This window comes from Theobroma cacao, chromosome 6 (genome assembly GCF_053813885.1).
Source record: "Theobroma cacao isolate CCN51 chromosome 6, ASM5381388v1, whole genome shotgun sequence".
Taxonomy (NCBI): domain Eukaryota; kingdom Viridiplantae; phylum Streptophyta; class Magnoliopsida; order Malvales; family Malvaceae; genus Theobroma; species Theobroma cacao.
Window position 1 is genome coordinate 2,463,356 of NC_142644.1, and position 18,034 is coordinate 2,481,389.

The 18,034-nt window shown below is 35.7% G+C and overlaps 1 protein-coding gene and 1 long non-coding RNA gene across 4 annotated transcripts; one reads left to right on the plus strand and one right to left on the minus strand.

Moving 5' to 3' along the window:
- The first annotated feature begins 523 nt into the window (after window positions 1-523).
- Window positions 524-3,306, plus strand: LOC148761977 (protein POST-ILLUMINATION CHLOROPHYLL FLUORESCENCE INCREASE, chloroplastic-like). Of its 3 annotated transcripts, none has more exons than XM_088807768.1 (7): window positions 524-678; window positions 956-1,040; window positions 1,156-1,234; window positions 1,897-2,010; window positions 2,092-2,204; window positions 2,609-2,719; window positions 2,835-3,306. In XM_088807768.1, exons 1-7 carry the CDS (start codon window positions 566-568, stop codon window positions 2,952-2,954), a joined length of 735 nt encoding a protein of 244 aa, XP_088663894.1. In that variant the 5' UTR covers window positions 524-565; the 3' UTR covers window positions 2,955-3,306. The 3 variants fall into 3 exon arrangements, with proteins under 3 accessions (XP_088663894.1, XP_088663895.1, XP_088663896.1); XM_088807770.1 differs by having other exon boundaries at window positions 547-678; window positions 929-1,040; XM_088807769.1 differs by lacking the exon at window positions 2,609-2,719.
- Window positions 3,307-4,111: 805 nt separating this feature from the next.
- On the minus strand, window positions 4,112-5,129 carry LOC148761978 (uncharacterized). Its single transcript, XR_016027134.1, has 2 exons — window positions 4,906-5,129; window positions 4,112-4,678 (listed from the first exon to the last, which is right to left on the minus strand). It is a non-coding gene; the product is annotated as an uncharacterized LOC148761978 (long non-coding RNA).
- Window positions 5,130-18,034: the final 12,905 nt, after the last annotated feature.

The window sequence follows — 18,034 nt, forward strand, 5'->3', positions numbered from 1 at the left end:
TAGTTTGGTTTTTTGGATGGATTGATCCAAAAATTTTAAAATCAAGAACCGATCAAAAAACCAATTGAACCAAACATTGTGGACTAATTGATCCAATGAATCAATTAAACCAAGCCGTTTTATGCAAATCGCATTTAGTTTGAGTGAATAATTGATTTAGATTGGTCTTGCTCACCTCTAGAATCCTTAGGCGATGACCTGTTTTAGATTTGATTATTTAGGGCGCAACTTTCCCTTAAATTTCAATCCTGTATTGCGCTGCATAATTTTGTACACTTCTAAGCTGAAATTATATCATCTGAGTCAGAAAATCCAAATATCATTGAGCAAGTCATTTACTTCGTAGTCTCCATCAAATGAACTAGAGCTTCTAAAATGAGTTGGTAACCTAGGGCTTTGGAGTTGGCTGTTGCTTCATTCTGTTTATATCTGCAATAAATTCTGTGTGCCAGAACAAACTAATGTTGTTGTGACTCAAAATGCCAAGTAAAATAGCTAGACCTTATGCCTCAAATTTCTGATGCCTAACAGTTTTGCAATTTTTTCAGATGCAGCTAGTAGCTTTATGGGTGCATCATTGCCAAGGGATTTTGCAAAGACGAAAAGATTAGTCAAGATAAGTGTAAAAGTGACTGCAGCTGCTACTGTTACAAAAAATCCTATGGAACAAATTAAAGAGTATGAACTTTAGTTTCCTTCTATTTTTGCTGTTTCATTAAGCTTAAAGTGTTCTGGCTTTGGAGTTTTCTTTGAAAAGAATTGTTGAGTTGGGTTTTTGCATTTTAAGGAATAATATCTTCTTTGGGAGTGGAAAATTGGAGGAATTCACCCTCTACATGTTTCAACGTGCAGCATGCTGAAGTTATATGTATCTCAAGTTCTAAACTGCAATGTGGTGTTGTTTGAAATTTTTTAATCATTCAAACAGAATAATCTGAAGATTCCTGCCCAACAGGTATGCACTCCCTTCGTGGGCTATGTTCGAACTGGGGAGGGCTCCGGTATATTGGAAAACCATGAATGGTCTTCCTCCAACTTCTGTAAGTGCAGCATTGCTGGTTTTATTATTATTATTTTTGCTTTATGTTGCTTGAAAGCAAGGGCAGGCTGTTGGCTGTTGCAACTCTTTTCTATAGAGATTGTCTTTTTTGACAGGGAAAGAAGGTGAAGCTTTTCTACAATCCAGCTGCAACTAAACTTGTTCCAAATGAAGAATATGGCATTGCTTTCAATGGTAATTTGTGCTCATGCACTCTTAGCTTTAATAATATAATTAACCAAATTGGTTTCTGTAGATTTCAATACATAAAAGTCTGTACAAATAAGAAGTACTACCTGTGAAAGGACTCTAGTTATATTATAGACTGTAACACTATGGCTTCTGTTATGTCCTAAAAGTATAAAACAAATTTATTCATAAAATGAAGTATTTAATAGGCTTGTTGTTACCAGTATTACCAAGGTTATTTAATAAATTAAGCAGTTTTTCTTCATTTCGTTCTATAGCAACACTCAGAAATTTTTTTCTTGACATTATTACAGAAAATATGAACATTTTGATTTTCTTCTGCATTATCAGGAGCGTGCCATCAAAAAAGGAAAAAAGAAAAGAAAATGAAAGTAGGGGGGATAGAATAACTTGTAATCATTTCAAATACCTCACAGTTGAATGACCTTGGTTCATGGCATGACTCAAATGGATCTTTGATAATTTCCACAATTTGTTTTCCATAGCTCAGCTACCATTGGTTAAGTGAGTGGTGCCTGTAGTTCTTTCTTCAGTGGTTTATCTAGGGGTTCTAGTATTTGATTCATTGTTGGTTCGACTATAGGTTTTGTATGCAAGTAGATAATTGAAGTCCTTGGCTAACAACTTACTCAACTGTAACTCTGCAGGAGGTTTCAATCAGCCTATCATGTGTGGTGGTGAACCGAGAGCAATGCTGAGGAAATCTCGAGGCAAGGCTGATAGTCCAATATACACCATCCAGATATGCGTTCCTAAGCATGGTTTGTAACATTCACAAATTTTTTTCTCTTGGACAGTTCAACTCTCTCCTCAACTCCTAAAATCTACTTTTACTTTGGCAGCTGTGAACTTGATCTTCTCATTCACAAATGGAGCCAATTGGGATGGTCCTTACAGACTACAGTTTCAAGTTCCGAAGGCTTGGCAAAACAGAGCAATTGAATTCTTTAACCAGGTAAATTTATGCATACTTGGGCTCTATGATTCTTCTGCCTCTAGGTTGAAGATAATTGTCCTGTGCTATGAACACATATTACATTTCGCATTCGTGATTGTCATACCTGTAACTATTTGGAAGTGAAGCAAAATTTGGCAAGCCATGCATTACGAAAAAAATGTTTCTTCTATGTTGCTGGCAGGGGGTAGGGAAGGTGGATCTGGAAAGTAAATTTGAAGAATTCATTTTTTATTTTGACCTAAACTAGGGAACTCATTGCCAAACCATGCAATATTGTGAATTTCTCTGTTTCATTTTACACTTGAGTTAATTTCTATTTGGAATGATTGAATTGGTTCAGACTAGACAAGTGAGAGAATAATGTAACCTGAGACATGTGAAATCTTGTATCACTGTGGCAGGGGCTGGCAGAGGAGTTGAGTCAAGAAGGTGCATGTGACAGGGCAATCTTTCCAGACACAAATATTGTTGTTGATAGATGTGTTATGATCGGGAACTTATCCAAAGAAGGAGTAAATAAACTTCTTATCTGTTTTCTTCTTTATTCTACATCTTCATTTCGTTATTCTGCATCTAATTGCTAGCATCAACTTTATGTATGAACTCTACAATGGAACACTCTTGCAGGGTGATCATTGCAGCCTTGATCTAGTTCCTGGATGCATGGATCCTAACTCCTACTTATACAACCCTCTCGCTAATGTAGATGACGGGTCATGCCTAATTGACTCTGATTCTGAGGACTAGTGTCAGCCAGCCGCATCTCATTCACTCATCTCATATCATTTAATACAATCATTTGGCGGAGGTCTAGAGTTACCATGGCAGACTATTTGCAGAATGACTCCCTGCTCTTAACCGCTAGTCCTATAGGGCATTTGCCCTGCCTGTGACTTCTCAAGAAATTCGAATATAAAGCTGCAAATATTCATATGAATGAGGTACAGGATAATTATATTACAAATTGGCTATCATCTCCACCCTGACATTAGTTGCAGTATATCGTAACAGTTGTGACGATTGAAATGAGACAATTCTTGTATAGAATGTAGCATAAGGCATATATCCTTAAAATAAGTTCACCGCATGATTCCACTGAGTTTGACTTGCTTGGTGGCAAGGATCTTTAGAGCTTTCTTTTTTATGCTTAAGTAGGGTTTGGAGTTGGGATTACAATTAGATAACAATATTTTATTGACAGTTTGATAATATCAGAATGTAGATTAGAAACCCTGCAGAATCTTACTAAAATTTGCTTGACAATAAACCCTTACTAAAACGGCAGCATCCATACCCTTTGCCTTAACATGAAGGCAAGGCCTCATTTGACTAGTTGCATAATTCTTGCCATCCAGAGAAATTTATGCTAACAGATTGGCATCCAGGATAATTGTAAAAAAATTAAGTTTGGTCAATGGTAATTATCTCTCCAACTGAAAATATCATATCTCTGTCAAGTCTACCTAATGAAAAAGGACAGACAGAGGAATAGGATATCCATGACAATGATTAAAGATGGAAAGCAATGTTAAATGTGCTGAAAGCTCATCAGCTTGGTTTTAATTAGGACCATCAAACGCCCCTGTTCAGCAGCTAGAGGACATAGATAATAAATCTTTCTGGCAACGCATAATGAAAAAGATGTACAACTAAACTATTAGCTATGCATCAATATCAAACTGGTCCAGTTCTACCCAGGTTTCTGGGTCAAGGCCCTGCCAAACTTCAAAGACAAGTGAAAGCGCAAAGGCTTTGCATGCCATGAAAACTGGTCCTGTGATTCTTGTAATATGACACGATTTGACCTGTCAAAAAACCATTGACAGAATGGTCGTAGGACGAAAGTTCTTTTATGAATTCAACTTCTAGAACAGGACAAAGAAAGTAGTACAAAACACATCCTAGGCTCTAACTTTAACATGCTTATCCTATGCCAAAAAGAATATTGACAAATGTGAAATGACTGCAAGCAAGCAATGTAAGCACCCCAAGAAAACAGAGGCCACATCGAAAAAAAAAACACAAGGATTAGAACATTGACACCCCATTTTAACTTGTTTTCTAAACTACCATTCCCCTTTTGCTTTTTCCCCTTTGAGCAGCAATTTACATTGTCTTCTTCAAATTTGACGTTGCCATTTGAGCAATTCTTCTTATCTTAACAAGCCCTCTTTCATGGTACCAGAAACAAGTGGACATTTTCTCTTGCTGTCTTCGTACTTGCCAGCAAGGGAATCGAATAGGATTCCAGCACCAACACCAACAGCCAAATCAATGGTGTGACAACCCCTGGTACCTAGCAACCTCACAGCTTGAAGCACATTCAATGTATCAAATAACCATGCCAATTCCCATCTACGCATTCGCCTCATTTCGAACGACGCAATCACAGATCCAGCAACATGGCCCGAGAAGAATAGGAAGAACGATACATTCCCTACTGGAAAATCCACTCCTGAACCTACAAATTCCTGTCATTCCATGATTGAATCAGCTGATCAAACCCAATAACCAACCAGAGTTAAGAAAAAGGGATTACGACTACCCTGTTCCTGACAACTATAGACAAAGACAAAGATACCATTGACAGTGTTGTTCATTATCTTCAGAAATCAATCAAACATGATCATACCAATTTTATGGAAATGAAATCAAATAATTCAAATCAGGGAAGGATAAGTTTTCAAATGTTAAGAACCTGGGGTAATGGGAGCTGCGTGGAGTAACCAAGAATCCCACGACAAGTAAACATGAACAAAGCAGATATTGTAGCCCTTGGCCGACACTCGATTAGCCATGTCCATAGTATATAAACTGTCTGCACCCCTACAAACACCTCACCCCAAAACATATGTATCCAAAGATCAGATCATGCTTTTTGCTGTAATCAAACTTTCTTAGAGAAAAGTTAGAAACCATTCAAAGTTATATTATATATTGACATGTCAAAAAAGCTCTTATGACACTTTTCAATTTTTACCTATACCTTATGTCAATGCCACACGAAATATAAAATATAAATAATAATTTAATTAATAATAATTAATAAATTGGTAGTAATAACAAATTATTTAATTTAAAATAAAAATATAAAAATTTAACTAATTGTAATAAAAAAATGACTTATTTAAATTTTTAAAATAATTTAAAGATTTTTTTAAATATTATATTTCAATATAATAATTCTTAATCTGATACATTTTTAATTAATTGCATTTGAAGAATGCATAAGGGACTCATAAAGGTAGATCTATAAGATCTCCATGTGTGGAATCAATTTTTTTTGCCTCTTTGTTTTTACTAATAAATACATTGTGATGAAAAAAAAAGCAAAAAGAAATCAATGAAAATATACTTGAAAAAGTTCATGCAATTTATTCTTGAGGAAACAATACTCATGTTCTAAGAGCTCCAAAGCTCTCAGGCTACATTTGACATGCTAAAACATCTCTTTAGCCATATCTTAAAGTGGGTAATGAGGTTGTTTTTGATTAAAAATAAAATAGTGAAAGGAAACGGTAAACTTGGAAGTTGGAAATGGAGTAGTATAAATGTTTTGACATTAAAAAAAAGGGATTTTTTTTATCCTTTACGTGTTTTTGTAAATAACCCTCATGATAATTTTAACTGTTTTTAGCCACCAAAATAGATTTTGGGACAAAAATGCCCTTAATGAGCCATTTTCGTTAGAGTGCACTATCAAATAGGCGAAAAATAGGAAAAAAAATAAATCTGTAAAGATTGGTTGTGCAAAATACCTTTTTTTTTTTGCGAAGATTGTGCAAAACAAAAAAATGTTGCATGAGATGAGTTTTCAGATATTTGGGACATGACATTCAGATAATAGAAGAAGAGAGATATTAAATCGAACGAGGAACCAGTCGTCATGAATGGAAAGCTTAGCTAATGATGTGAAACCAGAAATCCTTGATACGGTAGTGAATTGAAAGGAGAAAGATGTGAATCCAAAGCAGGAAATGGTCTTGCTATAGCAAGCCATATGTGAGACAGTTGTCGCAGGGCAGGGTTTAGAGTTTGTGAAACGTCATGTTGGGAATGTGTGACACGGCACCGCTCAGAGTTGGTGAGACGCCAGAGTTAAGAGTTGGTGACACGTCATGGTGAGAATCTGTGACACGCCAACGTTCAGAGTTGGTGAGACGCCATGGAGGGAATCTGTGACACGCCAGAGTTAAGAGTTGGTGACACGACATAGAGGGAATCTGTGACACGCCAACGTTTAGAGTTTGTGAGACGCTATGGAGGGAATCTGTGACACGTCAAAGTTAAGAGTTGGTGACACGCTATGGAGGGAATCTGTGACATGCCGGCATTCAGAGTTCGTGAGAGGCCATGGAGGGAATCTGTGACATGCCAGAGTTTAGAGTTGGTGACACGCCATGGAGGGAAGCTGTGATACTCTAGAGTTAAGAGTTGGTGACACACCATGGTCATGGTTTAAAGTGTGTGACACGGCATTGCTTGAAAAGTTGACACGCCATGGTCATGGTTTAGAGTGTGTGACACGATAGTGCTTGAGCAGCTGACACATCATGGTTTGAAATAGAGAGAGGAAAAAAAAGAGGGCAGTTAACGTGGTAATCGTTTAGACTTTCACTGAATTAATTCCCTTTTTTCAGAATCAATAAGAATATTAAAAGGCCATTTTTCATTTTAAACAATTATTATTCAGAATTCATAACGTCTATGTGATTCATTTCTCATTCCAGCCGGTACCAGAGTGTTCGAAAAGGCTATTTGAAAGCGTAATGACACCACAGCACCAGCAACAATGTCAATCATGAATGAAGAGGTCAATGAGTCTCAAATTAAAACATTCTTGTGTTCGTTAATTTTTTGGTTTTTCCTAGGTTTGTTTGATATGTTCGGGTTTTTTGTTTTGTTTTGCAAATGTTTAGACTGTATTTTCTTACTGGTTTGATGGTTGTTGGGGTTAAGTCGTAGTGATTTTAGGGGTTTTGGGTGTTTACCGTGTGATGCCATTGTTATTATAGTTAGTTATTGACGCGTCAGCTTTATATGATTTGATTTGATATGCATGGCATGTGACAACATTTTACTTGATATGCATGGCGTGTCACAACATTTTACTTGTTATGCATGGCGTGTGACAGCATTTTACTTTATATGCATGGCGTGTAACAACATTTTACTTGTTATGCATGGCGTGTGACAGCATTTTATTTTATATGCATGGCGTGTGACAGTATTTTACTTGTTATGCATGGCGTGTCACAACGTTTAACTTGTTATGCATGATGTGTCACAACATTTTACTTGTTATTCATGACGTGTCACAACATTTTACTTGTTATGCATGGTGTGTCACAATATTTTGCTTGCTATGCATGGCGTGTCACAACTTTTATTCCTTATTGCACATGACGGCTTAACTCATTGATGCATGTGTGCCATGTTTTGTAGATCCAGCGTAGATAGTATGAGGATCTTGACAGTTTGCTAATTGTGCCAAGGGAGAAGTGGGCGTTCAACGTTGCAATTAACACCCACTGTAAGTGGTCGCAACTGCATTACATCACAAAGACTCTCCAACAGAAGGAGGAGTACGATGCAGTTAAGCGTACCTGCTTCGAAATGCTCCTAGACGTCTATCCACATGGGTACTTTTGTGCCGGTCTCCTGCACAGCATCATGATTCATCGGATCAGTGAGAGCCAGTCAATGGACCACGAGCTATGGTTTGCCATTGGCAAGAGCAAGGCGCGGCTATCAAAGCAGGAGTTTTGCCTCATCACCGGGGTTGAAGTTTGGTCCAATGCCTGATGTGTTCAAACGACCGTACGAGGTTGCTGTGGCAAGAATTCATGATAGATACTGGAACGGGCAGGAAAACATTAAGCTGCAGGCTTTGCTTGATACTTTCCGTGGGGGCAACTTCCAACGACCAAGAGACGCGACCAAGATGGCACTCGTCTTGATCGCGAATAACATTTTATTTGGTCAAGACTACCGTAGACGGGTAGCACCTTGGTTGCTATCATTGGTGGAGGACATCGACGATTGGAATGTCTTCCTATGGGGGCACTATTGTTGGAAGCTGACCTTGGACTACCTTTTGAAAGGGTTCGAAGTACCTGACTCAAGTGTGACAAAGGAAACTCGGTTACGCTACAACATTTACGGATTCGCATGGGTGATACAGGTACTATCACTTAACATTTTTCAGTTTCCTTTTGAAAAAAAAATTTATGGGTGCACTCGTTTATGATTTACGGTCTAATAATGATTACATTTGACATGCAGTTTTGGGTAATGGAGGTAATTTCGGTCCTCCTAAAAATAGTTGCCCCCTCTGGTCCAAAGAAAAACGTCTACCCATGAATGTGAAGATGAGATTGCAATCAGAAGTCAAAAGACTTCTACAATGCAATTCAGAAGTTAGAGTCATCTGACCATATGAGTGAACAGCTGCTAATTTTTACGTTATATTTGTATAATAATTTTCTCTATTCAATAATGATTTTATTTGTTTATTTGCAGTTGTGGGCATTGGAGACGTTGTAACCCACCGCGGATGAGGCCTTCCGGGAGTATTTTGTGGACCTTGATGTCTCGTTATCGGAGGGCCACGAGTACGTGCTAATAGGGCACATGGAGGATCGGTCGAATTTAGGCTTAGGTGCGAGGCAGAAAAGGAGAAGCTTGAAGGAGAAAAGAGCTTCTAGTGGCACGAAGCGGATGCACACCGCCGCTGCTTTAATTGATGAGCTGTCGGGCCCTGAGTTGATGGACGAAGGGGACGACCATGGTCAAGGCAGTGAACAGCCGATAAGGACAATTGTAATGATTTTGTGTTCTCCAATTCCATATGTGATTATTGAATAACATTTCCGTGTTTGCAGTTGGACCATGCACCGGCAGCTCCAGAACCACTCATCGATCCTCCTCAAACACATAAATGCCTCTATGACATCGTTTACCTTAGCTCAAACCACCTTTCAAAATTCAATTACTTCAGTTGTTTTCCACCAGCCTTCAATAGTTTATTTTTCATATTAAAAATCACTTTCTAACAGTCCCCCATGATTTGAAATCTGGTGCACTCCAAGAAGAGTTTTGAGCATTTCAAATCTCTCCCTGGATAAACCTTTGGTTAATATATCAGCTACTGAACCTCTGTAGTGCAATGCTTGAGTTCAACCTCTTTTTCATTCACTGCCTCTCCAAGAGCATGATATTTTACCTTGATATGCTTGGTTCTCCCATGATGAATTAGATTTTTGGCTATTGCAATGGCAGAAAGATTATCAACAAAAATCATGGTGCTCTTATCTTGTTTGAAACCAAGATCATTAAGAATTTTCCTCAACCACTTCAACTAATTTACAGCTGCTGTAGTTGCTATGTACTCAGCTTTTGCAGTACACTGTGCAACAATACTTTGCTTCGTTGAATTCTATGAGAAAATTGCACTATTGAAAGAAAAACAGAACCCAGTTGTGCTCTTAGAATCATCAAGTGACCCTGCCCAGTCACTATCACTATATCCAACTAAATCCCCACTCTCTTGTTTCATAAACCTCAGGCCAAAATCAGCAGTTATTTTAATATACTTGAGGATTTTTTTGGCAGCTTTAAAATGTAACTGTGTAGGAGCTTACATGAATCTGGACAATAAACATGTAGCACACATCAAATCTAGCCTAGTTACTGCCAAATACAACAATGAACCTATTAGACTTCTGTAAATTGAATCATCAATAGCTGCAGAACCATCTTCTTTACAAAACTTATTTCCAAAAGCTAGAAGAGTTGCTACAACCTTACAAGCAGACATGTTGAATTTCTTTAACAGATCCTTGGCATACTTAGTCTGATGTAACCACACTTCTTCACCAGTTTGTAGAATCTCCATGCCTAAGAAATAAGTCATTAACCCTAGGTCTATCATTACAAACTCTTACATCATCTGGCTTTTAAACTCAATCAATGAATCACCATCAGGTCCAATGATTAGTAAGTCATCCACATATACTGCAACAATTAACATTGCAGTATTTTCAAGTATCTTCACATACAAAGTCGACTCATTTGTGCTTTTTAGTAGACCTTGACTGGAAAAATAAGCATCTTCCTTGTCATACTAGGCCCTGAGTACCTGTTTTAAGCCATACGATGCCTTAACCAGTTTACAAACCTTGTCCTCTGCCCCTGGTTCAACATACCCTTCAAGGTGCTCCACAAAGACATCTTCAGACAGATTACCATTTAGAAAAGCAGACTTTACATCCAAATGGTATATCTTCCACCTTTCTTTAGTAGCTAATGCAGCAAGCATCCTAATTGTGTCATATCTGGCAACCGGTGCAAAAGTTTCCAAATAATCAACTCCATAAGTCTAAGCATAACCATTGACCACCAATTTGGCTTTTATATTTGTTTATTGAGCCATCAGAATTTAGCTTAGTTCTAAATATCCATTTGACTCCTATTATCTTGTGATATGTAGGTCTGTCTACAAGTAACCAGGTATTATTTTTCTTTATCATGGAGATCTCAGCATCCATAGCCTTTCTCCAGTTTTCATCCACAACTGCTTCAGAATAAGTGACAGGATCAACAGTAGCAAGATTACATTTGCTGTATATATCTTCCAATGTCTTTGACCCTCTTACAGCTTTACTTTCATCTTCAATATCAGAATCATCACTTTCCAACATAAGTTGATGATTATCCAAATCTTGACTACCAGGAACAGGTTCTACAATCTTTTTTTTCCAGTTCCAGAAATGACTTTTATTAAAGACCACATCCCTACTTATAACCACTTTGTTTGCATCTAAATCATATAGTCTATATCCTTTGGATTTGTCACTATAGCCAATATGCACAGCAATAAAAGCTTTAACATCAAATTTTGATCTCTTCACATAAGGAATTCAAGCATAGCACATACAGCTAAAGACTTTAAAATGAAAGACAGAGGGTTTTTGTTCATACTGGATCTCAAAAGGAGTTTTGAACACCAATTCTTTAATGATGTTTCTATTTTGAATGTAGTTGGTAGTGTTAACTGCCTCAACCCAAAATTTCATAGGGAGATTACACTGTAATAATAAACACCTTGCCATTTCAGCAACTGTTCTGTTTTTCTTTTCAGCCTTACCATTCTGCTGTGGACTATAAGCAACTGTTAATTGATGGTGAATCCCAGCAGTTGACAAAAGCTTCTCAAATTCATTTGAAGTGTATTCAGCTCCATTATCGGTCCTTAACACCTTGATGCTTAGGCTAGCAAAGTTCTCAACTTGTGCTTTGAACTCAGAAAAACTCCTTATAGCTTCTGATTTATTCTTCAAGAAGTAAATCCAACAGTAATTAGAGAAATCATCAATAAACAGGATATAATTCCTGCTTCCACTCAGTGAGGGATTCTTCATAAGACCACTCAAGTCAGTATGAACTAGCTCCAACTTCTTTGTAACTCTCCAACTACTTTCCTTAGGAAAAGGTTTCCTGGTCTGCTTCCCAAGCTAATAGACATCACACAACTTCTCTGGTTTAACAATGTTAGGTAGACCTATTACAAGGTCTTTTGAAGTCATTGTTGTCAGTGAATTATAATTCACATGACCAACTTGTTTATGCCACAATTCAGATAAATCTTTCTCAGCATAGAGAGCTAGTTGTTTACTTTCAGACAATTTCATAGGATAACATTTATTCTTCATGCTCACAGTTAATAATTCAACACCAGCAGGATCGAATATTGTGCATTGCCTATCTTTAAACAATAAGGCATAACCATTATCATCTAATTGACCTACACTAAGTAGATTCTGATCAGCTTCAGGCACATAATGCACATCATGAACAAACCTCATACCAGATGCAGTTTTTACTCCTATGGTGCCTACTCCAAGTATCTTCATGTATAGACCATTACCTATTTTCACACAAGCCCTATAACTTTTATCAAGCTCAGTGAAAAGATTAACATTACTTGTCAAGTGGTTTGAGCAGCCACTGTCAATCAACCGGGTGCTCTTCTCATCAATCTCATCATTTGCCTTAGCCATAAACAATACCTCCTCAAATTCATCTTTTTCTTCAACCACTGCAGCCTTGCCTTCAACTTCTTGTTTCTTCGCTTTACACACTTTCTCCACATGTCCAAGTTGCTGGCAAGATCGACACCTCACATGAGGTCTATACCAACAGTACTTTGGAGTATGATTAGTCTTTTTACAGTGAGTACAGGGAGGAAATTTATCATGACTCTTCCCTTGTTTTGCAGATCCAGACTTAGTGCCTTTAGCACTATTCTTCTTAGAACTTTCAGATTTAGCTTTCAAACCCTTAGTTTTAGCTACTAAGGCATTCTCAACAGAGTCTTCATCCTTGAGGGCTTTTCTCTACTCAAAAGCCAATATAGTAGAGATCAATTCCTTTGAATCCTCAAGTGATGTCACTTTTGATTCAAACTTGTCTGACATACTCACCAAAATTTTGTTGACCATCCTTTGATCAGTGACTTCTTGTCCCAACATTCTGAGCTGATTCACCAGCTTCAACATCTTATCCATATACTCTTGAATACCCTCATTTTCCTTCATCTTCATCACCTCAAACTGTTTCAATAAATTCATAATCTGTATCACCCTTGTTTTGTCATTGCCTTAATATTCTTCTCTGATGTTATCTCATACTTGCTTAGGATCCTCCAAATGCATAATCTTGACAAAGATTGACTCTGACACAGTTGACTGCAGGCTAATCAAAGCCTTGTATCTCTTTGCAACTTCCCCCGAGTGTTGCTTAATCTGAGCTAAAGTCGGATTAGCATGCCTTTGAATAGGCATCTCACTAGACTCCACCACATCCCATGGGTCGAATGCCTTAAGATATGATCTCATCTTCACTGCCCAGAAAGGATAATTAACACCAATGAATACAAGAGGTGCAGTTGCACTAATTCCAACTATTGCCATATAGAAATTGAAGATGATACGATCAAAAGCAAAATGTTACAGGTCCCTTGAGAAAAAACACTCTGATACCATGTAAAAGAACTCGATTTTCACTGACAGAGGCTAAATAAGAAAATGAAAAAGAAAGAGAAGAATAGAGTATCAGCTTAGAAGTAAAATGAGAATTTCATTGATCAAGAAGATATATAAAAAACAACGGCTACAAGCAAATATATTCACTACTAAGAGCTGTTCCTTAGATGTAGCCTTGAAAAACCTAACAAAATCGGATCGAAGCACAGAAAACGGAAGGAGAGCTTTCTATTGCTCTAACAGTCAAAAAACAAAGAACAAAGAAAATAACAACCAAATGACCATTCGACTAACAAAAACGACACTCATGAAGAACGTTTTACAAGAAAAATTAAAAGACTAGTGAAACGACACTAATGGTCATCGTTTCACAAACTTAAAACACTTAAATGCCTTTACGACATTGTTTTACGTAGCTCAAACCACCTTTCAAAATTCATTTACTTCAGGTGCTTTCCATAAGCTTTCAGTAGTTGATTTTTTAGATTAAAGATCACTTTCCAACAAATTCTTCTTTGTTTCCTTTTTGTTGGGTTTCACTCTTTCCAGGGTTTAAGGTTTTGAGTTCTTTTGCTTTCTAGTGGGAAGCTCACACGCCTCACGGTTCACAACTATTTAAAGCGTGAGAGTTTAGCTTGGGCCCTAAACTCATACAATACAACGGTAAATATTAAAAAAAAACACTAGCCAATACGTTCAAATATTTTAAACAGCTAAAATATTCTACTCCTAAACATAGAGCGTGGACTTACCCACAACCCTATTTGGTGGAGCTAAGGTATAAAAATAATTCACAAGTACTTATAGGCAAAGGATAAAGTTGTTAGAATACAGAAAATATTGGGAAATGGTTTGAAGGGGTGTATTTATCTCATTTTCTTAAAATTTTTATTCGGATTCATTATTGGTGTGCAAAAGAGTTTTTTAGGATAAACTTTAAATACACAATAAGTTCAGTCATTGACTACATTTTGTATGGACAAAATTAATTCGCTGAACATTTATTAATATATGACAAGATTATTAAATTTTTTATAGAATTTTTCTATAGCAAAACAATATAGAAGCAATTCAAAAGAATTTGAAGGAGAAAGTGATTGTAAGTTGTTTCTTTGTTGATATAATTTCATAAAAACCAACAAATTTTATTTATAAACAAATTTATGTCTCTTTGTTCAAAGTTAATCAACCCTTTGAACAAATATAGTTGTTTGAGCAAATACAACTATTCAACCAAATCAGGGAGACTGCATTAATTATGTCATTTTTCTATAAATGTTACGTTAACTTATATTAATCTAGGGTGAGCAACATTGTAAGGTTATCATGGATCGTGGTGGACCAATGGGTTTGGATCGATTTTAAGGTGATCTTGTGACTTAACGAGTGATCCATGATTCAAATTTTGTATGGCCGACACTTTTAAGGTGGTCCATTGTCCTAGACATTTTATCTATTTACCCAAGATTAAAAGACTAGACTTGTTCCTACGGTTTAGTCCTTCTGAAATTGAGTCTTGAATCAATTCTAAACTAACAATCATTTAAAAAATTATATAAAAAATTATATAAAAAATAAGATAAATATTTAGAAATTATAAGACTTGAACTCATAATAAGAAAGATGCTGTTTTAAAAGATCTTAACCATATTAAGTTAAAGAGTTACATAATATTAAAACATTTATATCCAATACAAACAATAAATAAATAAATAAAAAATCTACCGACAACACCAAACAAAATGTAAGACTTTTAAAGTAATGTAACTTAAAAATAAATGTGAACTATTGCACGGAGATGTATGAATTTTTCTTATAGTATTTATGAATTTGATATACTATTTGAGTGTAATATTATTATTTTTTAAATAATTATAAGAATTCTTAATCGTATCAAATCATAAGCTTAATCATAGAGTTAACCTTACAAAAATATGACCTAATCCACGATTAAAAATTTTTAAAACTGATCTTATACAAGTGATGTATAATCATGACTTTAAAAAAATCCACCTAAACCATGCAGTAGCGAAGGGAATGGGCCGTTAGTAGGGTTCCCGTCTCACAAAAGTTTTAAAATTTCATAATATACTTTTGATTTTTTTAGAATTTTATCCTTACAATAATTTTTTTGTTTAGTGAAATGCTTTATAGTAATTAGTCAACAATTAATTTTAATAGACTTAAAGATTAAATAAAATCTATTGTAGAAGAATTATTCCCTAAGCCACATTGTTCTAAGAACTTAGGATCAACTTAGCTCTTGTCTGTCCCTTCAAACACGAAATTCTTGCTCCGTCACTAAAAAATGCTCACCTCTAAATTATTAGAAGACAAAGACAACCATTTTCCTAATTTCAATAATAATGAGTGAAATGAAATTGCAACTAGACATGTAGTGGTACCTTGGGTATGGGGTGTGAGGTCTACATGGAGTAAGAGAGAGTGAGTAAAGGCATGGGGGTGAAAGAGAGGGTGTGCAAAGTGGGTCCAAATCAAGGCATGGAGGAAATAGCCAGGATTTGAGTCAAATTATCAAAGCACAAAAATATAGGTGTGATTTTCTTCACTTTGCATTATTGGGCCATCAATATGAGCTTGTTTCATTATGATTTTTGTTGATTCTCTCATTTAATATCTACTCCTCCTCCTAAGTAATGACAGGAGTCAATACTGTATAATTATCATTTTGGAAGCAAATTCTTCTGATATCATGGAACTGTTTTAACTTTTAAATCAAGCAACTTGAATTGAATGGCATCACTTTTTAAGACAGCAGATAACATTCCCTTCCCTCCAGGCTCCAATATTCAGACTAGTTAATAGCCTATATATATATAATATTAATTTGATGTAGTTGCCAACATTGACATATCTATATATTGAAATCAATATTGTAAATTATAATATCCTTAACACTGATGGAGTAATTATGCCAACTATGGAATTCTTAAATTCTACTCCAGAAAGTGGCAGGGGGCCTGCAACAAAATACTCAGGTAGATGATGAGGTTTACAATTATTTTACATATTCTCCATTGGAGAACGAAGCATGTCAATTTGTTTACAGGAACCACGACATTCTCACTTGGAAAAGCATGATTTCTATTGACGTAAGCAAAACCTTCATCTCTTTCTTATGATGCTTCTGTTTTATCAGATTAATTATTACTATATATCAGATGCATTTGTTTTTTCTTCTCTATCAGCCTTTCAAACAAAAGAAACCGATCTTTCAAAAAACCAGATTCAAACAACCAAAAACCAAGCCACAATTTTCTATCAAAAAAATCAAAGAAAACACCCTAATCTAGCAACCACAATTACAATCCACAATAAAAGAAAACCAAAAAAATATATATAAAAAAAATACATCATGGAGAAAGGAGAGAAACAGAGTGAGTTTGGGGGATTTTTTGGTTTGGGTTTCTAGGAATAGATTTTTATTTTTATTTTTTGGTTTATTGGTTGAAGCTTAAAGGAAGGAAGAGTTTAAGGAGCTATTACCGCCGGTTTAGGAGAGAAAGAGAGGCTTGAAACGGCGTCGGATAGGGAAAGTTATTGGGCTTGGGTGCGTTGCCAGTAGGAAAGGAAAAAGAGGGTTACCGTCGGTCGGTTACAAAGGCAAAGGAGGGAGGCTTTGAGTGAGGAAAGAGAGCTGGTGAAAGAGCAGAGAAAAAGCGTTCAGAGAGAAAAAGGTAACTGGTAGAAGAGAAAGAGGAAGAAGAAAAAAAATAATAAGAAGTCAACTTGGGAGGGCCTCTAAACGACGCTGTTCTTGAGTACCTGGGAGAGGCTGCTACCAGAGCTCCAGATTGGAGTGTTTTGGGAAGCACGGTGGGCTAAAGACACGGGCTTGGGTGCTTCCAAACAAATCAATTATTTTGGGTTACTGTCTAAGCCCAAACAAGGTAAAATCCTTTCCTTTATTATTTACATGGATATATTGCCTGGCCCAATATTGAGTTGAGGAATATTAAAAGTTAAAAATAATTATAAATAGGATAGTTTTTGCTAAATAGAGTATACATAAATAAAAAGTAAATCTATAAACAAAATATCTTGTGAGGATATATTTAGTTAAGAATATATATAATAAATAAATAAATACATGATTAGAAATATAAAAATTATTAAAAAATAAAATGATTATTTGAGTGATTCCACCTAAAATGGGCAAGGAATTGTCTCTTTCGAGTGGATTTTTTAGGTATAGAATTCGAAACGAATTTTTACCGAAGCGTCGACATAAATTCAAACTCTAAACTCCAATATGCATTAACTCAGATAATCGTTTTGTTAATATTGAAAAAATAAATTTACATAATATTACATTTAGACTTTAACTAATATAGTTAGTTAATTAGTTTAAACAAACATCACTACATAAAATAAATTTAATTATTAAAATGAATTAATTGTTCATTTGATAAATTATATAGTTAAGTAAAAGATGTTAATCCATAATGTGAAGTGAAAGATATAGATTTAGATAGAAAGCAAAAAATGTATATAATAAAAAGAATAAATAAAAAATAATAATAATTAAAAAAATAATAAAAAAGATAATAATAATGAATATATAAATAAGGTAGTCGATCATCCTAAACTATTAAACATATAGTTGCACAAATTACAAATCAACTAAATTAATAAACGCGTTCATATAGACATCATCATTTTATATTGTCATAACATGCCACGTGTATTTTGTTAATGGGACGAGAATTCCAATGATGGGATTTCCTCGAAGAGCTCGTAGAGACAAGTTTTTTTCGGGGA

What these genes read in the sequence shown, in the direction of transcription:
- LOC148761977 (XM_088807768.1), top strand. Translation starts at nt 566, where the DNA reads ATGGGTGCATCATTGCCAAGGGATTTTGCAAAGACGAAAAGATTAGTC. An exon ending in CCTATGGAACAAATTAAAGA is followed by an intron (nt 679 to 955) that starts GTATGAACTTTA and finishes CCTGCCCAACAG; the next exon opens with GTATGCACTCCCTTCGTGGG. An exon ending in ATGGTCTTCCTCCAACTTCT is followed by an intron (nt 1,041 to 1,155) that starts GTAAGTGCAGCA and finishes CTTTTTTGACAG; the next exon opens with GGAAAGAAGGTGAAGCTTTT.